This window comes from Dendropsophus ebraccatus, chromosome 6, assembly GCF_027789765.1.
Source record: "Dendropsophus ebraccatus isolate aDenEbr1 chromosome 6, aDenEbr1.pat, whole genome shotgun sequence".
In the NCBI taxonomy this organism is placed as follows: Eukaryota; Metazoa; Chordata; class Amphibia; order Anura; family Hylidae; genus Dendropsophus; species Dendropsophus ebraccatus.
The window spans coordinates 19,354,912-19,377,759 of NC_091459.1; the positions used below are offsets into that span (position 1 = coordinate 19,354,912).

A 22,848-nucleotide genomic window follows, 5' to 3' on the forward strand; every position below is an offset into this window, starting at 1 on the left:
ACTCCAGTTAGATGTTAAAAAAAATGAAACTATTGCAGAGGCATATAGCATTACTTACCTGTCTATCCCAGTTATGAAACTGCCAAAAATCTATTTGTTTTTTTTTTTGGGGGGGGGGGGGGGGTTGTTCTGTTTTGTGTTTGTTTTTCCTGGTTGATCAGTTCCCAGAATGCAGTGCTTTCCCTCAGCTGATCAACAGTCCCCCACCCATCATAATCAGTAAAATTAGTGCTGCAGCTGCTTCTAGCCAGTCAGAGATGGTGGGTCACTCAGGGGATTGGGGGATCCAGCCAAGCCTCCTGTGACATCACGCCCTGCCCCCTGTCTGCATCATCAGCCTGTGCTCAGCAAACACACACAATGTGAGACAGAGGCATGGAATATTTATAGAAGCATTTGGCGATAGTGGAAGGAGCAGGAGACAATGTGAATTGGCACAGGGGCCATTTTTTTCACTTCCTGGATTTCTATCAGCTACCAGTGTGGCAGAACTGCACAGATACAGTAATACATTGTATAGACACATCTATATAACTTTTAGTGTACTTTTAATAGAAAATAAGTTTTTCTTATCCGGAGTTCCCCTTTAACATGGATTTAAAAAAAAAAAAAAAAAAACCTCCGCCCTGCCGCAGACTGTCGCCTATAAGGTTCTGGGACCAAGTCACATTCCCTCAGGAAAGTGGTTGGTTTCCTTTAAGGTGCCTACATGCCTTTAATAACGATTGGCCAACAGTTATGTCTCCTGTCATACCAGTCCAAGTGATAGTTGGCACTTCCAAATGTTTATATGTTCCCTATGGGGAGGGGTAAGCTGCCGCTAGACTGCTCTGACACCTAAAAAAGGCTTCTAGAGCTCTCTGTCAACAATGCCTAGGCCATACTTTATTTTTGTCTGCGCATTAACATTATAACATTATATTAGAGTTAAATGAAAAATGGACGTCAGATGGGGTCACTCGTATTATTTGATCGTATTGTTGTGAATAGAGTCGCCGTTTCACATGTGTGTTGTCTGGAAAGAACATGGCTGCAAACGTTCAACCGTATTTAAATTAGCAGTGCACATTTTATTACGGATACGGAAATAGACACTGATATAATGACAGATAAAAAATAACGGATTAAATTGCGGGTCAGAAAAAACACTGAACGTGTGACTGAGGCCCAAGTTTTTGTAACTTCCCACATGTATACAAGTTCTTACTCAGGTTCAAAAGCATAGCAAACCACACTTTTGAGTCTGAGTAAAAACTTTTATACATAAAGGTAATTTCCCACAGGAAGTTCCCCAAACTATTGATGCTATCTACCTACTGGTGTCACATGACGCTGTACAGATCACTTTACAGCAGCCTCCTCTTATCACCACAGACAGAACAGGAAGTCTCAGCTTAGTTTTAGCCCCATCGGTGAGAAGGGAAACTGCAAGCTATCAGGATTATTTTATAATAAGCCCATCATGAAGACTTCTCCGACCATGACTCGTCTCCACAGGATATACCAGACAAACATTTTAGGCTCTTCGCTCCACCATTATCCTCATCTCTATACAAACTCCCCATGAGTATTGCTTCACACAGAAACCCTGCCCCTTTCTGTGTCCCATGTAAGCAGTTGGGCCCAATATGTACCTCCAAATAGTAGTTAGGCCACTCTGTGCCCCCATATAATATAGGTGTACTCTGTGTCTCCGTATACTGTATATCTTTTTTGTGTCTGCAGCTGAATAGCATAGGCTTCTCTGTGCATCCATATTGTAGTTATCCCCAAATAGTGGTTTGGTTCCTCTTTTTCCACATGGTTGCTGGGCCTCTCTGTGCCCCCATATAGTAGTTAAGTATTTCTGTACTGTTATATAGTGGTTAGGTATAATGGTAGCAACCCATCGCCACCGCCCACCCACAGTAGGTAGTATCCCTCATTTAGCTATTTCCTCTGGTAGTTGGTTTCCCTGTAGGCTACAACCCCACCCTATAGCAGATCCCCCTGTAGGTGATGCTCCCTATAGGCAATCACCCCTCCTCTTTAGGCATTCCCTATATAGGTCCTGTAGGTAATCTCACAAACCCAGTAGGAAATCCCCCTCAGTAAAATAACACTCGTCATGTATATATACCCTGTATTTAATCCCCCCTGTGGTAAGCTTCCCCCCCCCCACACACAAAAAAAACAGATACTCACCTGCCTTCAAGCCAGCTGACCGTATTGTCCTCTTCCTTTCCCCACCCTGCAAGCACGTCACCCAGCAGCATGATGCTGCCTCTGGCCACAAGAGTGAGTGGCAGAGAGTAGAGCCAGTGGCTCACTCTCTGTCAGTTAGGATCCTATTCCACGGGCCGATGGGGGCCCAATCAATAATGTAATGCCTGCTAGATCGGCGCTTGTTTACTGGGCCTATTCCACGGCCTGATATTCATTTAGCGAGGGCTGCAGGGACATCGTTACCGATGTCCTTGCATCCCTTGTTTAAACACCATACATTACCTACACATGTTGCAGGTCTTCTCCTGCGCTCCTCCTTCTGCCTCCCGGTTCCGCGTGCAGCAGCAGCAGCTTCGGTGCGGCCTGTCTGAGCTGACAGACCGCTCAGCTAATCACTGGCTGCGGCGGTCCTGTCCAGTGATTGGCTGAGCGGTCTGTCAGCTAAGACAGGCTGCACCGAAGATGCTGCTGCACGCGGTACTGGGAGGAAGAGGAGCGCAGGAGAAGCCCTGCAACATGTTTAGGTAAAGTATGGTGCTTGTGGAATTGTCAGTCGCCCGCCGCACATGCGCAGTCGGTCCCCGATAATTTTAGGTTTGACCCTAAATGAACGATCAGCCGATTACACGATCATCGGCTGATCATTGTCTCTATTACATGGAGCGATAATCGGCCGAATCGGGCCGATTATCGCTCCGTGGAATAGGCCCCTCACTCCCCCTTTCCATACCTGATCCTGCTGGGAACTCAGCTTCCAGGTGTCAATCAAGCAAAGGAGGATTATTCCAATTTGCAGCTGTTCAGAAGCTTAGAAATGTCCCTTTGACTCCTAGTACCAGAGAATAAAAACATTTTTCTATGTTCTGGAAGCACAGATTGATATAATACAGGTACCATGTGTCTCCTTGCCCTAACAGCTATTTAACCCCTTAGCGACCCATGACGTATCTGATACGTCATGGTGCCGCGGGGGGTGTTCAGAGCGGGGTTCCGCCGGGACCCCGCTCTGAACGGCGCTGATCCCGGATGACATGTGCAGCCGGGCAGTGCCTCTATTAGCCGGTGCGGGTCCCGTTGCCACGCCGGCTAATTAAGCCTTTAAGTGCAGCTGTCAGACCTGTCGGTATGACGCTGATCCCGGCTCGGCAATAGATTGCTATGGCCTGCAGCAGGCCATAGCAATCTATGACCGATCTGATCGATCTTTGCTGTGTATATACACAGCATTGATCTCTATGAGAGATCAGTGCTGTCTATATACAAGTCCCCCAGGGGGACTTCTAGTTACAGTAAAAATAAAAGTAAAAATGTTTTTTTATTAATAAAAAAATCCCCTCCCCCATTAAAGGTCCAAATCACCCACCTTTTCCCATTTTATAAATATAAATAAACAAATAAACAAACATGTTTGGTATCGCCGCGCGCGTAATCGCCCAAACTATTGATTAATCACATTACTGATCTCGCACGGTAAACGGCGTAAGCGCAAAAAAATTCCAAAGTGCAAAATTGCACATTTTTGGTCGCATCAAATCCAGAAAAAATGTAATAGGTGATCAAAAAGTCGTATATGCGCAATCAAGGTACCGATAGAAAGAACGCATCATGGCGCAAAAAATGACACCTCACATAGCCCCATAGACCAAAGGATAAAAGCGCTATAAGCCTGGGAATAGAGCGAAGAAACATATATTTGTTAACAATGGTTTGAATTTTTTACAAGCCATCAGATAATATAAAAGTTATACATGTTATATATCATAGTAATCGTAACGACTTGAGGAACATGAATAACAAGTCAGTTTTACCATTGGGCGAACGGCGTAAATGCAAAACTCCCCGTAATCAAAACAAATTCCTTTTTTTTTTTTTGTTCAATTTGACAGCGCAAATGATTTTTTCCCGGTTTCGCAGCATATCTTATGGAAAAATAATGCCTGTCATTGCAAAGTACAATTGGTTTCGCAAAAAATAAGCGCTCATATACGTCTCTAGGTGAAAAAATGCAAGCGCTGTGGACTTTTAAACATAAAGTGGAAAAAGCAAAAGTGCAAAAACGAAAATTGGCTTTGACCTTAAGGGGTTAATAGTGTCAGCAGTTTGGAACATGAATTGCAGCTTGAAGATTCCCTTTAAATGTTTTTGTGCAGTGAGGCCCCAATCACGCAAACTGTTGACACTTAAAAAAAAATTTCATTTAATTTTGTTGCGGCTTTTGGTCTATCAGAATATTTGGACTCTAATTGCTACCCGTAGAAATAGTTTGCATCCAATTTCAAGCTATAATTTGCTTCCTGTGCTGCAGAGCAGCTGTCCTTGATGTCTTCCCCCAAAAAGAAGTAACAGTTAAAATAAGAAAATCTGAATTTTATGCATTTTGAAGTAAAAACATGCTCATCATTTGCTTATATCATATGGTTTTAACTTGCTTTTGGACAATTTCACGTTATTTGCTGTATTAGAGCTCTTATTAAAGGGGTTATCCGGCGAAACCAATTACAAATCAGCTGGTGTCAGAAATTTATATAGATTTGTAATTTACTTAAAAAAAAAAAATATCTCAAATCTTCCCATACTTATCGGCTGCTGTATGTCCTGCAGGAAGTGATGTATTCTTTTCAGTCTGACACAGTGCTCTTTGCTGCCACTTCTGTGACCAGAGCAGTAGAGGTTTTCTATGGGGATTTGCTACTGCTCTGAACACTTCCTGACTGTAAAGAATACACCACTTCCTGCAGGACATATAGCAGCTGATAAGTACTGGAAGACTGAAGATTTTTAAATAGAAGTGTGTTACATCATACCTGCTTTAATGTTTATACAGTTGATACTATATGTTATATGTTTAACTCGATTCATGAGATTTCACACAGTAAATTTTATTTCTTCAGAAAAAATCGATGTGGATGCCCGCCTTGCAGAACTGTGTGAAGATGTTAAGGTATGTCTATAGGCATAGGCGGCTGCTCCATAGGTGAAGGCTTCTTGTATTTCATGCATAGGACGCTACTATATAGTCTTCCTGCTTAGATCACTGGACATACATCTAATATCATCAGAGCTGTGGGCTATCCTTCCCTCTGTAGTAGTGAACCCATCCCAATAATAATTTTATAAAAATTTTTTTTTTTTTTAGAAAATCGATAATCCTGATGAACTGGCAGAACTGATCAACATGAACCTTGCGCAGCTTTGTTCACTGCTGATGGCGCTTTGGGGACAGTTTCTTGAAGTCATCGTTTTGCAAGATGAAATCACAAGCATTGTTGCCCAGGAACACCACACGCTAAGAGTGAGCAGCTAACGTATTGTTTTATTATGCCTCGTGTTGGTACAGTGTTGGGCAATGAATGTATAGCAGTGTATGATCTATATGATGGAAACATAAGGGCGAGATTTATCAAACATGGTGTAAAGTAAAACTGGCTCAGTTGCCCCTAGCAACCAATCAGATTCCACTTTTCATTTTCCAAAGAGTCTGTGAGGTGGAATCTGATTGGTTGCTAGGGACAACTGAGCCAGTTTCACTTTACACCATGTTGGATAAATCTCCCCCCATACTGTACACCTTTCCCAAGCTCCTTTCATGTCAACCTCCTTTGAATAATCTAGTTGTAATAAGTAGTAGTAGTAGTAGTAATAATAATCTAGTTTCCCAACATGCAACTTTAAAAAAACAAATAAAAAAACCCAGTAAGCATGCAGGACCTAGAGGCAGGTATTGGGAACCTTCGGCCCTCCAGCTGTTGCAAAACTACCATTCCCATCATTCCTAAACAGTCCCTGCACCAAACCATAGTGTTATCAGCTCAGGTGCTCCACAATGAGCGTCAGCTGTAATAGCTGACACCCGTTCTCCTAATGTGCAGGAGAATAGGATTCTTACCACACCCCTCCCCCCGCTCTTCACCTGCTGATTGACAGTTGACTGCCTATACACAGCATGGATTGATAACTGCCAATCAGCAGCCGGTGGGCGGAGTTTTCTGCTTCTCATGAATATCCAGGACTACTAGGCTCATGCACATAATGGTGAGGACTACTTATTGTCCATGTTATTCAGGAGGAGATCTCTGGATCAGCTGCACAGAACAATGTAAGTGATACATCATTCTGTTCAGCTTCTCTGTCACTAGTTTATGCTACCCTGAGAGGACAGCGTAAACCTACTGACAGAGTCAATGTAGGCAGATTTGTTTATATCTACTTAAATTTAAATGAAATAAATAAGGGCTTTCAGAATGTGGAGATGAAGAAAACAAGAAAAAAATTAAGGTAATTGGAGGTAAGCTTGAACCGCTGCCAGCTTTTTCACTACTTGTCTCCTCGTCTCTCTGTCAGGTCCGTAGATTTGCAGAAGCTTTCTTTTGCCTGGAGCATCCTAGACAAGCAGCCCTGGCATACCAGGAATTGCAGTAAGTATGCACACTACGCATGTCATAGCTCGCAGGACGTCTTATCAGCTTGGAATTCTCTCAGCCATGAATATTCAGGACCTGTAGATGGATATTAGGATGATTAATCACATCTGAAATATTGGCACTGTGCTTAGGCTGGGCTCACACATAACCCCACACGTTCTGTAAAGGATGGTCATTTTGTGGTGTGGAAATCTTAAAGAGAACATGTCCTTAAACTTTTAGGCATAAAGCCATTAGCTATACTCGCACATTAGATGAAGGTTATGTTATCATGTTGGTCTGAAAGCAGGATAGACCGTAGAAGTGCAGAATATGAGGTTTAACTAGTCATGTACGTACTGCACCACCACAGAACTAGTCATGTACGTAGTGCACCACCACAGAGCTAGTCATGTGCGTACGGCACCACCACAGAGCTAGTCATGTGCGTACGGCACCACCACAGAGCTAGTCATGTGCATACAGCACCACCACAGAGCTGGTCATGTGCATACAGAACCACCACAGAACTAGTCATGTGCATACGGCACCACCACAGAACTAGTCATGTGCATACGGCACCACCACAGAACTAGTCATGTGCATACGGCACCACCACAGAGCTAGTCATGTGCGTACGGCACCACCACAGAGCTAGTCATGTGCGTACGGCACCACCACAGAGCTAGTCATGTGCGTACGGCACCACCACAGAACTAGTCATGTGCGTATGGCACCAACACTGAACTAGTCATGTGCATACAGCGCCACCACAGAGCTAGTCATGTGCATACGGCACCACCACAGAGCTAGTCATGTGCATACGGCACCACCACAGAACTAGTCATGTGCATACAGCAACACCACAGAGCTAGTCATGTGCGTACGGCACCACCACAGAACTAGTCATGTTCGTACGGCACCAACACTGAACTAGTCATGTGCATACAGCGCCACCACAGAACTAGTCATGTGCATACGGCAACACCACAGAGCTAGTCATGTGCGTCTGGCACCACCACAGAGCTAGTCATGTGCATACAGCACCACCACAGAGCTAGTCATGTGCATACAGCACCACCACAGAGCTAGTCATGTGCATACAGCGCCACCACAGAGCTAGTCATGTGCGTCTGGCACCACCACAGAGCTAGTCATGTGCATACAGCACCACCACAGAGCTAGTCATGTGCATACGGCACCACCACAGAGCTAGTCATGTGCGTCTGGCACCACCACAGAGCTAGTCATGTGCATACAGCACCACCACAGAGCTAGTCATGTGCATACAGCACCACCACAGAGCTAGTCATGTGCATACAGCGCCACCACAGAACTAGTCATGTGCATACGGCAACACCACAGAGCTAGTCATGTGCGTCTGGCACCACCACAGAGCTAGTCATGTGCATACAGCACCACCACAGAGCTAGTCATGTGCATACGGCACCACCACAGAGCTAGTCATGTGCGTACGGCACCACCACAGAACTATTCGTGTCTGCAGCACCTCCACAGAAGTAGTCTTTGGTCTAGGGAACCACCACAGAACTAGTCATGTGTATGGCTAGACATGTTCTATTGCTCTGCAGTCACACCTACCAAGGTGTCATTGAGATACTGTCAATGTCCAATGATGTCACGGGTCTTCTTGGCTGCGGCACAGGGGTAGAATGAGGCCACCGCAGGTACATACTCAAGAAAGCAGTGAATGGGTACAGGCCTGCAGAATATGTTGGTGCTATATACATGAATAAAAACTTTTAAAAAATCTGTTTCACAATCTATAGAGAAATGTTAAGTTACAGAACCATGTTATACTGTACATGAAGATGATCTTTTTTCTGTTAGAGTATGTCACTAATGATTGATATGTATGTTCACAGTGCCCAAAGTCATCTCCAAATGTCCACAGCTATAAAGAACTCCACGTACTTCAGTTCTCTTCCACCTCTGCCCATAGAGTGCTGTGAACTGGACGGGGACTTTAACTCTCTGCCTATCATTTTTGAAGATAGGTATTTGGATTACATTACAGAAGGTATGTACAGGTTATATAACTCTCTGTATCTGACTGTTGTACTCACTGCCTAGACCTGCATTTCCCCATAAACCTGTACAGTATGTAGAGAAATATCCTTCAGGCTCCCTCTAAGGAGAACAAACCCATTTAGTAGGTGTTATATTCTTAAAGGGACTCCAGTTGTAAAGATTACAACTATGTGTACTAAACAGGCATACAATTAATGGTGTCGAGCAGTTTATATAATTGAACTGTGTATTGTCTATATAGCTTCAGTAATGCTCATTGCGGTGCTCACGTCATTGTTAAACATGCAGGCTTTATCTGCTAAGCCCTTACTAAACAGGACCATATATATATATATATATATATATATATATATATATATATATATATATATATATATATATATATATATATATATATATATATATATATATATACAGTAATACCTCGGCTATCGAACGCTTTGGAACTTGAACTGCTTGGTATTCGAACGAAAATTTACCCAGAAGTAGTGTTTGGAATTCGAACTTTGCTCGGTTTTCGAACGTTTTTCGAATGTTTTTGCGAGTGTGGATGGTGGGTTGTAACTGGCGAGTTAAGCAGTGGTGAGGCTTCACATACAGTACAGTATAAGACTGCTGGAGTGCATATACAGTGCAGTAGTAGTACAGGCAGTGCACCACCATCTCCCATACATTACAGTGCTTGGATGGGGGGGACGCTATACAGTAAAGGATGGGTGAGGAGTTGGTGACTACTGTACTATAATTGCTGGTTCTGATGAACATTTCTTATGTTTAATGTCCTGTACAGTATATAGTGCTGTTCTGTACTGTACTGTAGTGATTATACTGAGCACTTATCAGTGTAATAAATGAGGATTGTAGGTAAATATTGGTGGCTGCTGGAACCAATTAATCACATTTATATTATTTCCTATGGGAAGACACTGCTCGGTTAGATATTCTTAGATATTCTCACATAATCTAGGGTAATATACTGATATTTACCAGCTAGATGGAAGCCAAAAAGACACACTTGGCCTTTGACTACCAATTCCTTCCATACTTGTTATTATCTATTCAGTCTCCTTCCTCCAGCTCTGAGCAGCTGCTTTCTGCTGAAGACAGAAAAATCTGTGTGTGAGCTTTTCTCTATGTCGCCCCTTCCTGCCTCCTCCCTTCTAAAACAGCTGATGTAAACAAGTCCCTGGCAGGCTTTATCTGTAACATTGTAGCTTCTTTGTAATGCTGGGAGGATTAGCATCACAAAGAAGCTACAAAGTTGCAGATAAAGCCAGTCAGGGACTTGTTTACATCAGCTGTCTCAGAAGGGAGGAGAGGGAGATGGGGGCAAAGGCTTATACACAGATTTCTGTTTCTTCAGCAGAAAGCAGCAGCTCAGAACTGAGCCATGGGCAGCAACAGTATCAAACGTTAAGGTTGAGTGGAATACCCCTTTAAGCCTATAATGTATATAATTTCTATGATGGGGCCACTGAACATACATCACTAACATGATGTGCACAACCCCATAAAACTGTAGAACATCTTTACTTTAGCCCCCAGCATTGGCTTTATGTATTTATGTTTTCTATTTTTTTTAAAAGTGTCATTGATTGTTCTTGTTTTACAGATTTGGACGGGCCATGGCTGGGCGTCAATCTGCAAAAATCTGAAACTAATAAAATGGAGAAGGCTGACAATGAAGATGGATATGTTTATGGTCTTGTCAGCCCGGAGCTAAAAGTCGCGGCCGAAGGTGTTTCTGCTCCCCATTGGTGTCTTGAAGGTGAAAAGCAGCAAAGTAAAATGATAAAGTCTAAGAATGAAGATGACCATAAGTCAAAAGCTAAAGTAAATAAACTGATGAGAACCATGAAACCAGAAAATCCAAAAAAGATAGTTAAGCAGAATTCTAAAGACTCTGTGGTCTTAGTCAGCTACAGATGTTTGAAAGCTGCTACAGCTGAGGTTATGTCTAAACCATTTGAAGGCAGGCCTTCACATTGCCATAAGGATGGATTTTATTCTAGTCAAGGGGTTCCACCAAGTGACGCCAAGTCGTCCGGGTTGCACACATGGCAAAAGGGACATAACTCTCTGCCTTCAAACACTGCCACAAACAAACCACTTTCTGTACGTGGCGAGAGTTCCAAGGAAAACCAGAGTAGCACCTTGAATTCCGGTAGTCTAATCCCTTTCTCCACTGTTTCAGGTACTCCCAACACACAACAGTCAGGTACTGTGGTTACGCAAATGGACAGTGTGCCTCTACAAGGAGAAAGGTACAGTATTGGTCAGTCCACAGGACCTTCTGGACTAAGAACAATAGAAGTTAAACCAAGTACCAAGAACTCTTACGAAGGAGAAAAAGTAACTGTAATATTTGCCTCCAAATCGGAGGTATCTAGAGATCTGACCGTTAAGGATGCAATTCAGGGACATGGTTTACCTGCTGCTTTACCTGTTGGAATGGCACCATTACCGGAGACAGATGCGGTGTTTGACAAAGATGTTGTAGTGGATGCAAATCTAAAAATACCTGGAGATGGAGACTCTATCTTTAAGTTAAAAAATCAGCCACAGCTTGCCTCGAAAGAGGTCCACATTGTAGTGAGCGGGGATACTATAAAGTTACCTGATCTTAGCATCACCTGTGCGTCTTCAAGATTCTCAGATTCTGGGGTAGAAAGTGAACCCAGCTCCTTTGCAACTCATCCTAATCCAGAATGCGGTTTGGAGAATGCTCCAGAGCATGACCCCGTTTCCAACGATAAAGGACATTTACAGCTATTGCTAAAACCGAAATCTAATCTAAAAACTGCAGTCGAGAGCCACTGTACGGAAAGCACCAGTGCCCTGAGCGAAATCCAGTCCTCCCTGACATCCATTAATTCCTTGCCTTCTGACGATGACGATCCTTCACCGGACGAAAGTTCAAAGATTTCGGTTGTACCCGAGAGCCAGGTTAAAGATAGTAAAACGATCCTAGACTTGGGAACCGTTGACGTGCCAAAGTTTGACTTTAAAAAATCCAACATTCTTGCCCAACCTCAATGCGTCGTGTTTTCGGAAAGTGACAACGTCCCGGTGCATTCCTCCCTTTCGAGCATCAGAGACCTTTTCCAATTCGCTATTTCTGATGAGGAAACTCCCAATGAAGTTAAGAGTATCCCAGTTCCACAACCAGGCTCTATAACCACTTTTAGAGAACCACCCCAACTTCCAGAAAGCGTACTTCATAGCTCCCATGTTGCACTTGATCCAGAAGTTATTATAGTGGGAGAACAATCTGTAGTTTCCGGGTCAGTTGTTATTGAAGAAGATGTCAGTCTACAGAAAGAAAACAAAGAGGACTATTTCGGCGCGGAACCAAAAGAAACGAAGCCGGAATCCTCTGAAGCTGTGAGTAGAAGTCCATCTGCTGCTATACTTACTTCTACTAACAGCACGGACATTGTCAAACAAGGCTTGGTTGAAAATTATTTTGGCTCTCAAAGTAGCACTGACATTTCTGACATCAGCCCCGCTGAGGACTTGCGGTATGTTAGCCCAGAAGAACTATCAAAGCTGCAGCCAACTGGCCCCATTTTACAAGATGACGATGAGGAGGATGATGAGGAACAAGATGAAGACATGATAGAAAATGGCTATTATGAGGAAACGGACGGCCCGCTGTACAAGTCAGAAGATCCCGAATGTGAAGTCATCCACGATTCAGTAAATGACAAGTATATACGGTCTGACCGCCTTGGTTCTGAATATCTTAAAGATGCCATGACCATGCCAGGTGTTTGCACGACTAGCTGTTTATCATTTTCATATACGTTAAAAGATTCCCCTTGTGGCACTGCGTTTACTCCAAGGAGCACATATGACACTATTACAAAGCAGCCTGGTTGTGCAATGCTTGAATCATCGACCTCTCTTGCTTGGTATGAAAGTTCTCCAAAACCGTTGATGCTAGCGTGAGTATTATAACCATCTACTGTTTATATTTTGGCCTGTGACTGTTTTTGGTAAAATGGAACGTCTAACCCGCCACTTCTGTCTCTTTCCTCTCAGGAATTTCGTGGGTTCTATACATAATGCAATACATTTTTTTTATCTAACAAAGAATGTAAAGAGTAGAGGAGAAGGCACTAGTAAAGCGCACTTGTCCTTTCAAAAGACTTAAAAACCAGCAAGATTTTGTTAGATCGTGCCTAGAAATGGTGACACTCACTGCTGTTTTAAAGGGAACCTGTCACCCTCCGTGCCGGGGTGACAGGCTCCCGACCCCGTTAGAGCCCCATATACTTACCTAATCCCGCCGGGTCCCGCTTCTGGAGGTGTTCGGGTGATGAAGATCTCAGCCGCTGCAGCCCGGCGCGCGCGCTGAGAGGTGAGTCCAACGCTCATAGAGAATGACAGGAGAGTCCAGCGCTCCGTCATTCTCTATGAGCGTTGGACTCATCTCTCAGCGCGCGCGCCGGGCTGCAGCCGCTGAGATCTTCATCACCCGACCACCTCCAGAAGCGGGACCCGGCGGGATTAGGTAAGTATATGGGGCTCTAACGGGGGGTCGGGAGCCTGTCACCCCGGCACGGGGGTCGACAGGTTCCCTTTAAAGAGGTTTTCCAAGGAAAATTTACTTCTCCCCTATAGGGGATAGGGGAAAAGTAAGAGATGCGGGGGTTCCGACCTTTGTACCCCTTGCTGATCTTCATATCTGGCCCCCCGACTCCTCTGTTATGAATAGAGCCGCGGGTATGGCACGTGACCTGCGGCTCTATTCATTCCTATGGAGCTGCCGGAGAGAGCAGAGTAAGCCGGAAGAGCGCTTACTCGTCTCTTTCCGGCGGCTCCATAGGAATGAAAAGAGCCGTACCCACGGATCTATTCATAACAGAGAAGCCAGGGCCCCATACAGGGATTCTGTCTGGATAGCAGGAGAGGTTTTCTATGAGAATTTGCTGCTGTTCTGGACAGTTCCTGACATGGACAGAGGTGGCAGCAGAGAGCACTGTGTCAGACAGGAAAGAATACACCACTTCCTGCAGGACATACAGCATCTGTGTAGTATTATAATTCAGCTCCATTAATTTCAATGGAACTGAACTGCAAAACCACATATAAACTGCAAATAAGAGTGGTGCTGTTTTTGAAAGAAAACAGCCATGTCTTTCTACACCTAGACAATCCCTTTTAGCATCCAAAAGCTATTGCAAATCCTAAATCTTTTGAGATTCGCAGTAGATCACATCTATAAGTTTAACAAAAAATAATTTATCTCCCTTTAAAACATTGGACTGTGACTACTTTGTCACCACTTCTACCATAGCACTCACATTCCCCTGGGGTCCTCCTGCAGTGTCTCCATGTGCTAGACTCTTCTCAGCAGTGACAGCTTGCTCAGCCAATCACTGTAGCACTGTCCTTTATCAGTCAGCGATTGGCAGAGCAGGCTGTCACTGGTAAGACGAGTGGCGGTGGGATTGTTCAGTGGGGGACCCGGAGACACTGCAGGAGGACACAGGAGGAATGCAGTGAGGTTAGAATAGGCCCTTTTATTATTTTTTATACAAATGTAGCAATATATAAAAAGTTTTCCATTCTAAAGCCCCCCTTTAAATAGTTACATCTGTTACCATAAGTGAAACACTAAAATTTTTTAGCTTCTCAGATGACTCAAACCTATGAAGTGATGTGCGCCATTTTGATATTAGATGCACACTCCTAAATGTAAAGCCCACATATATATATATATATATATATATATATATATATATATATATATATATACATACACACACACAAATACAATTACATCTTCATTGGTAAATCCCCCCCTTTATATGTGTTTTGCGTTTATAGATTTCTTCAGGCCAAAGAAGATCTGAAGCAGCTGAGACTCCCAGGGTTTTTGTACAGTGATGTGCCTCAGTTGGCTTCTGCAGTTCCGTACTTCAGCATGGAGGAGGATGATGGCTGTGATGAGGGAATCCATCTGATAGTCTGTGTCCATGGACTAGATGGTAAGTTAAATGCATAAGTCTAGTTCAGGAGTAGGGAACCTTAGCTCTCTAGCTGTTGCAAAACTACAACTTCCATCATGCCCGGACAGCCATAGCTTTAGTTCATGATGGGAGTTGTAGTTATGCAGCAGCTGGAGAGCCAAGGTTCCCTACCCCTGGTCTACTTGTATGTGTTTTTTTTTTTTTTTTTTTTTTTAGTGGAAAACAAATTTTACATGGTGGAGTGTAGCAGAGAATGTTGTTGGTTAATGCGAATGATCCCCCTCAGCTTCAGGGTCTGGTATATTCCGGCGGCTTGTTGTGCAGCTTGTTGTATCTGGAAGGAGGCCAGGGAGAAGTGAGAATAGAACAGTTTGGTGCCTAAAACCGATTGCTCTCTGATTTTCTGTAATTTCACAAGGTAAATGGGCCTTTGTGGTGTTAGGAAAGAACCCTGGCAGATTAACTTGTTTACCTCCTTTGATGCAGTAATGTGCCGAACCGTTTCAGCGGAACAATATGTACATGGAAATTGATTTTCCTCTTTTCTATTCTAATCTCTTTGTGTTGCAGGTAATAGCGCTGACCTCCGCTTAGTAAGAACCTATATTGAACTTGGACTTCCTGGTGGGCGAAAAGATTTCCTTATGTCGGAGAGGAACCAGGTACAGCTCGAAACCCTCATCTTGTTTATGGAGAGTTCACGCTGAATTCTTTAAAATGATTTCCTTATTCCTTTAACCCCTCAGTTTCTGTTTGGTCTTTTATTGGGTCGGTTATAGATATATAGGCTACAACTTGCCAAGGGTTTTACTGTGTTTTTTTAAAAGGAGAATTCCGGGTAGACTGATTATTTTATTTATTTTTTTTACCAAAGTTCCAGGGTGGGGGAGGATGAAAAAAATAATATGCCCTTACCTCCCCAGCTCTGGCGCTGGTGCTCGCTTACTGATGCTCCGGTCCCGGCTGCTTTCTGGTTAGAGACAAAGAATCTGGAACGTTATGTTCCAAGCTCGCTCAGCCAGTAAGCAGCTGTAGCGAGGTCCTGCCCTTTGCCACTGACTGGCTGAGCGGGCTTGGAACATCATGTTCCAGGCTCTCTCTCTCTAAGGGCCCTATTACACCAACAAATTATCTGACAGATTTTTTTAAGCCAAAAAGGAAAGACTGAGATTTCTCCTCTTTTCAAATCCATTTCCGACTTTGTCTTAAAAAAATCTGTCAGATAATCTGTTGGTGTAATAGGGCCCTAACCAGGAAGCGGCCAGGGACCGGAGCGGCACCAGCGCTGGAGCCAGGGAGGTAAGTGCAGGTTGTTGTTTTGTTTTTTTTGTTTTTTTTAATCCTCTCCCTCTTTGGCACTCTGGTAAAAAAAATCAGTCTTTCTGGAATTCTCCTTTAAATGTAAAGGGCAACAAAATATACTGTATTTTCTGGCATATAAGACGACCACCAACTTTTCCAGTTAAAATACAGAGTTTGGGATATACTTGTCGTATAAGGGTGCCTTTACACAGAGAGATTTATCTGACAGATTTTTGAAGCTAAAGCCAGGAACAGACTATAAACAGGGAACAGGTCATAAAGGAAAGACTGAGATTTCTCCTCTTTTCACATCCATTCCTGGCTTTGGCTTCAAAAATATGTCAGATAAATCTCACCATTCTGTGTAAACGCTCCATAAGACTACCCCTCTCCCAACGCACACAGAATAAAAATTAATCAAACACATCAGACAGCAGCGAGATCTGAGAGGCAGACTTTTGAGAAGATTTTCCTGCGTTAGTCTTATACGCAGGAAAAAACAGTAATTCTGATGAATAGGAAAAGTTCTGCATTTCCCTTGCCGCTGCTTCTGTGTATAGGGTAGTCTGCTGTTTTGCCCACTAAAGAATCACATTTGGGGAAATAGATCTGACCTGGATTCTGTGATATTAAAAACCACAACACCAGGGTGACCAGAGCTTAAAGCGGTTGTTCACCCATTTTTTTTTCTTTTCAGATCAACTGGTCCCTGCAAATGCCAGAGATTTGTAATTTACTTCTTTTTAAAAAAAATCTTAAAGTGTCACTGTCGTGATTTTTTTTTTTGCAGAAATCAATAGTCCAGGCGATTTTAAGAAACTTTGTAATTGGGTTTATTATCCGAAAAATGCATTTTTATCATGAAAAAGCAGTTTGAAGCTCTCCCCCCTGTCTTCATTGTTCTCCTATGGAGAGAGCTAAAGAAAAGACCAAAACAGGACAACAAAGAGTTAATCTACAAATCCCTCACGGGATATCTCTACTGACCATCACCAGTGACCTGTCTGAGCTGGGATTACAGCTGTCACCCAGCTCCGTGCCTGTAATCCTCTGTTATCTGCTTTCTGCTGCCGGCTAACTCCCTCCTTCCTCCTCCCCCCTCCCCTCTCCCTAGAACAGACAGGGTACGTCTCCTGCAACAAGTCACAATTTTCAGATTTTTCAGAGTGGATGAAAAAGAGGAAGGAGGGGGGGACCTGGGAAAAGGCTTTTTACATGCAGAAAATGGAAGATTTGGCTAATAAACCCAATTACAAAGTTTCTTAAAATCGCCTGGACTATTGATTTCTGCAAAAAAAAAAAAAATACGACAGTGACTCTTTAAGATTCCCAGTACTTTTGTATGTTTGACACGAAGTGGTGTATTCTCTCCAGTCTGACATAGTGCTCTCTGCTGCCACCTCTGTCCATGTCAGCAACTGCCCAGAGCAGCAGCAAATCCCCATAGAAAACCTCTCCTTCTCTAGACTGGAAAGAATACACCACTTCCTGCAGGACATACAGCATCTGATAAGTACTGGAAGACTTGAGATTTTTTTTTTTTTTTAATAGAAGTAAATTACTTTCTGTTACCAATTGATTTAAATGAAACACATGTTTGTTAAACAACCCCTTTAAATGTTCATATAAATTTATATCCTAGCAGAATTGTAAAACTCATATAAACAAAAGCAAGGGGGGCGAAAAGAGGAAATCTATTGTATTTTTTTTTCTTTCTCCCTAGAATGACACCTTTGCTGACTTTGATTCAATGACAGATCGTCTCCTAGATGAAATTATACAGTATATCCAGATATACAATCTTGCCATTTCCAGGATCAGGTGAGAGGCATGATGCAAGACTATAAAGCTATATACAGTATGTACTTCAGCAGCAGTTCCGTATTCTGGAATGTTTCAAGTTGTGATAATGTTTAGACGGAAACCTACCACAAATTGACGGGAAATTACACTGTAGCAATTACTCTGATGCGGTGTCTACCAGTTGTGAGATACATTCACGTGTCATCCATTGATACGGTTCCTGCAGCGAGGATAAGCATTGGATATCAAAAGAAAATAACACTCTTCTGTAGTGCACATTGTACTCTACTCCTATATGCAAAGCAGGAGCTGTTAAAGGGGCACTCCAGCATTTTTTTTTAAATCAACTGGTGTCAGAAAGTTACATTGATTTGTAAAATACAGTACCTCTATTTAAAAATCTCATGTCTTCCAGTACTTATTAGCTGCTTTATGTCCTGCAGGAAGCGGTGTATTCTTTCCTACTGACACAGTGCTCTCTGCTGCTACCTCTGTCCAAGACAGGAACTGTCCAGAGCAGCAAATCCCCATAGAAAACCTCTCCTGCTCTGGACAGTTCCTGATATGGACAGAGGTAGCAGCAGAGAGCACTGTGTCAGATTGAAAAAAATACACCCCTTCCTGCAGGACATACAGCAGCTGATTAGTACTGGAAGACTGGAGATTTTTAAATAGAAGTAAATTACAAATCTATATAACTTTTTGAGTTGATTTGGAAGAAAAATGTTTTCAAGAGAGTACCCCTTTAAGTATTCAGTGTGATGCTACAGTACAGTAATGTTACTGAACAGCGTTACGTTCTACAGTTATCAGGACGCCTTTTTATCTTTCTCTAACCCTCACTATGGATGTGTGTGCCATCATGGTTCTTTGTCCCTATTTAGTTTTATAGGTCACTCTCTAGGAAACCTTATCATACGGTCAGTTCTTTCAAGACCAAGATTCAAGTGCTACCTTGGCAAGCTGCACACCTTTCTCTCCCTATCTGGTCCGCATTTAGGGACCCTTTACAACAGCAGTGCCCTTGTGAATACAGGTGAGACAAGATCTGGTTTCACATTCTGCTACAAATACATTTTCAATTTCAATTACGCAAATAAGGGACACTGTGAACGTTCTTGTGTTTGTCATTATTCCAAGTTGCATGTTAGTTTGTAGAGCAGGGATTTGGAACCTTTGGCCCTCCAGCTGTTGCACTACTACAAATCTCATCATGCCTGGACAGCCTTTGGCTGTCAAGGCATGATGGAGATTGTAGTTTTGCAATAGCTTGAGGGCAGAAGGTTCCCTATCCCTATTGTAGAGCGACGAAAATGGAAATTATATCTTTGTAAACTGAAAAATTAGTTTCCTGTCTGCGCTGTTTCTCAGTGGCTGTGGGTAAAGAAGTGGCTGCCCAGGTAGTTCACCAAAAAAAAAAATTCTTTCAAATCAACAGGGGCCACAAAGTGCCAGAGATTTGTAATTTACTTCTATTAAAAAATCTCAAGTCTTCCAGTACGTATCAGCTGCTGTATGTCCTGCAGGAAGTGGTGTATTTTATCCAGTCTGACACAGCGCTCTCTGCTGCCACCTCTGTCCATGTCAGAAACTGTCCAGAGCATCAGCAAATCCCCATAGAAAACCTCCTCTTCTCTCCAGACTGGAAAGAATACCACTTCCTGCAGGACATAAAGTGCTGATAAGTACTGAAAGACATGATTTTTTTAATAGAAGTAAATTACAAATCTCTGGCACCAGTTGATTTGAAAGAAAAAAACATTTTGGTGAACAACCCCTTAAATGCTTAAAGGGGTATTCCAGGCATCACATGGTCTTAGATTGAAGTCAGGGTGCTTTTAAAATAAAAATTAAAAAATAGAAAGCTTATTCACCTAACCTCCCCTGCAGCTGTCATTCAGACTGTAGGGACTGGGAGCTGTTATAATGGCAGCTGCGGGAGATTGGGGCAGGTAGCGAGTATGCTTTCATTTTGTGTTTGAAGCACTCTGAACCACCTCTAAAGCCTTTTGCATGCCAGGAATACCCCACTGATCCTGCGCTCATAAAACTGAAAGTGCGATCACCTGTATTTTAATAGCCACATTAGCAGCTAAAAGGTGTTTGTCACAAACATTATAAGTCCAGCAGCTTTTATTCCGCAGGTTGATGACTTCAGCCATTTTGTTTTCCAGGTTTGTGGTTCATGCAGAAGTGGAAAAAGTCCGGATCACTTCTCCAGCTAACATGCAGAGACCATTCTGACCCCCGGCAGACCTTCCTGTACAAGCTTAGCAAGAAGCCAGGTAAAGTGTTGACATCACATCCTCTGCCTTTGCAGATGGTAAACAGTTCACGGAGATTTGCTTTTATGTGTATTATTGTGAGTGACAACATAGAAATCAACTGGAAAATCCCTGGTATTGTGGGTGGATTCATATAAAGCGTCTCTCTGCTCTACTCTTTAAAGCGAATGTACCACTAATACGTTTTTTTTTTTTTACATGAATAGACTTGCGCCGGTGCCATTGTTTTTTTGTTTTTTTTGAACTGTGGCCCGGTCCCCGCGGTCTATTCCTGAGTACCAGCCAGACAGGAAGCATTGGTGTCGGGCCGGCCCCTAGTGTGAAGAAACCCCCTCTCCTCTGTGATATGGCTCCATGACAATCAACAGAGGGGAAGGCTGATCGTTGCACTGAGGGTGAGCGGGTCCGACTCCAGTGCTTCATGCCCAGCCAGTGTTCGGTAATAGGCTGGCACTGTGCGAGCAAAAAAACGTGCATCCCCGTGCTGGTCTGTTCGTGTAAAAACAAAAAGGCAATGTACCAGAGGTACATTCGCTTTAAGGAACCCCTTTTTCTTTGGGCATCGTTGTGATACTGAGCTGGGACTGTACAGTATACATAGTATGGTACGTGCACATTGTCACTGTGCTATATGATAAATAATAAGAGATGGTGTTTGTTCCTGTTTCCCCTTCTTTTGGATGATGCCTTTACAATAAAATATATTGGGGGAGATTTATCAAACATGGTGTAAAGTGAGACTGGCTCAGTTGCCCCTAGCAACCAATCAGATTCCACCTTTCATTTTCCAAAGAGTCTGTGAGGAATGAAAGGTGGAATCTGATTAGTTGCTAGGGGCAACTTTACTTTATCATCTGTGTTGACTTTTTCAGGTCTGGAATACTTCAGAAATGTAGTCCTGGTTAGTTCCCTACAGGATCGATATGTTCCCTACCACTCGGCTCGTATTGAAATGTGTAAAACTGCCCTTAAAGACAAGCAGTCAGGTGTGTACACTTTTTACATAGCCTATGTTGTGGCAATTACACATTCCCAGCTGTGTTGCGAAGTTTTGGCCTTTCCATCTGTATTCGTTTTCAGGAGCCTATCATTCCATTGTTCTTAGGGTATGTTCACACTGAGTAAAATAGTAATTCCGCGGTGGAACGTTTCGCTGGGGAATCCCGCCTGTGTCAGTGTCCCATAGCCCGTCTATCCTCCGCAGCCGCTGCTCTCCGCTCAAAGAAGTGAAATGTCACTTCTTTGAGCGGAGGAGCGCGCACCATCTCATTCACTCACAGCGGGACACTAAGCACAGTAGGATTCCTTATTTGCTCAGTGTGAACATACCCTTAAAGTGGTTATCCACGAAAATCTTTTTCTTTCAAATCAGCTGGTTTCAGAAAGTTATATAGATTTGTAGTTTTTTTATCTAGTCAGTATAGAATCCCCGTGACAGAGATCTTGGTCAGGGCAACTAGCGCCTAACCAGAAGGACAATAGCGGCAACTCAATGCCTGTTACCCCAAGTGGAGGCCACAATAACAACATACCTTAAATGAACATACACACCAATCAGTCACACACCATTCACACCCTGACACTCCCCTAATAGATTTGTACTTTACTTCTATTTAAAGGGGATATCCAGTGCTACAAAAACATGGCCACTTTCTTTCAGAGACAACACGACTCTTCGGTCTCCAGTTCAGGTGCGGTTTGCAATTAAGCTCCATTCACTTCAATAGAACTGAACAGCAAAACCCCGCCCAAGCTGGAGACAAGAGCAGTGCTGTCTCTGGAAGAAAGTGTTCATGTTTTTGTAGCGCTGGATATCCCCTTAAAAGATATCAAGTCTTCTCATACTTATCAGCTGCTGTATGTCCTGCAGGAAGTGGTGTTTTCTTTTCAGTCTGACACAGTTCTCTCTTGCTGCCACCTCTGTGAGACAGGAACTGCCCAGAGCAGGAAATGTTTTCTATGGGAATTTGCTCCTGCTCTGGACAGTTTCTGTCTCACAGAGGTGGCAGCAGAGAGCACTGTGTCAGACTGAAAAGAAAACACCACTTCCTGCAGGACATACAGCAGCTGATAAGTATGGGAAGACATAAGATTTTTATTTAGATGTAAATTACAAATCTATATAACTTTTTGCAAAACCAGTTGATTTGAAAGAAAAAGATTTTTGCTGGATAACCCCTTTAAAGGACAAGTACTGAATGCCACCACTCACTGACCAATCACGTCTTTGTGTTTTCCAGGACCGGTGTATGCCGAAATGATCCAGAACATCCTCTTACCAGTCCTGCAGAACAAAGACTGCAACCTAGTGCGATACGACGTCATTCACGCGTTACCCAACACGGCAAATTCTCTTATCGGACGAGCGGCCCACATTGCGGTTCTGGACTCTGAAGTCTTTCTGGAGAAATTCTTTCTGGTTGCCGGCCTCAGATATTTCCAGTAGAGAGAGAGAGGAAGGACGTTGCCAGACATCTATGTAATACCTCATTGACAATAAATCTCAAAGTATGTGGTAATAAAGTGTTAGCTGCCATTGTATTTTGAGCCGTATTTATATGTTCTTGGGTTTTAATTTTTTCCCGTTTTTTTTTTTTCTTTTACTGGAAAATAATTTATATCGCCCAATTTGTGAGTACAGATGCCGTGTAGATTTGTTATTTATATTTATGGAGAAACTTGCCACCTTTAATTTTTTTTTTTCCCAACATGAATTCCAATGAAATTTGCCCTGGTTTTTATGAAATCTTCATGCAGTTTAGTCTGCACATTATTTTGGTGTATACCATTTCTGTCCGTTTGGTTAAAGACCCCAAGTCCTTG

The 22,848-nt window shown here is 43.0% G+C and overlaps 1 protein-coding gene across 5 annotated transcripts in view; it reads left to right on the top strand.

Annotated features, from left to right (window-relative positions):
- Positions 1-22,578, top strand: part of FAM135A (family with sequence similarity 135 member A) — a 124,847-nt gene extending 102,269 nt beyond the window's left edge. For 4 of the 5 annotated variants that reach the window (XM_069974592.1, XM_069974589.1, XM_069974593.1 and 1 more), the window contains 12 exons: positions 5,097-5,146; positions 5,342-5,497; positions 6,547-6,620; positions 8,492-8,646; positions 10,270-12,604; positions 14,493-14,653; positions 15,206-15,297; positions 17,661-17,758; positions 18,625-18,776; positions 19,915-20,025; positions 20,898-21,011; positions 22,266-22,578. In XM_069974592.1, the coding sequence (XP_069830693.1) occupies positions 5,097-5,146; positions 5,342-5,497; positions 6,547-6,620; positions 8,492-8,646; positions 10,270-12,604; positions 14,493-14,653; positions 15,206-15,297; positions 17,661-17,758; positions 18,625-18,776; positions 19,915-20,025; positions 20,898-21,011; positions 22,266-22,471 (3,704 nt within the window). In that variant the 3' untranslated portion in view covers positions 22,472-22,578. The remainder of the gene's footprint in view (positions 1-5,096; positions 5,147-5,341; positions 5,498-6,546; positions 6,621-8,491; positions 8,647-10,269; positions 12,605-14,492; positions 14,654-15,205; positions 15,298-17,660; positions 17,759-18,624; positions 18,777-19,914; positions 20,026-20,897; positions 21,012-22,265) is intronic. The other variant, XM_069974594.1, reaches the window with a different exon arrangement.
- Positions 22,579-22,848: the final 270 nt, after the last annotated feature.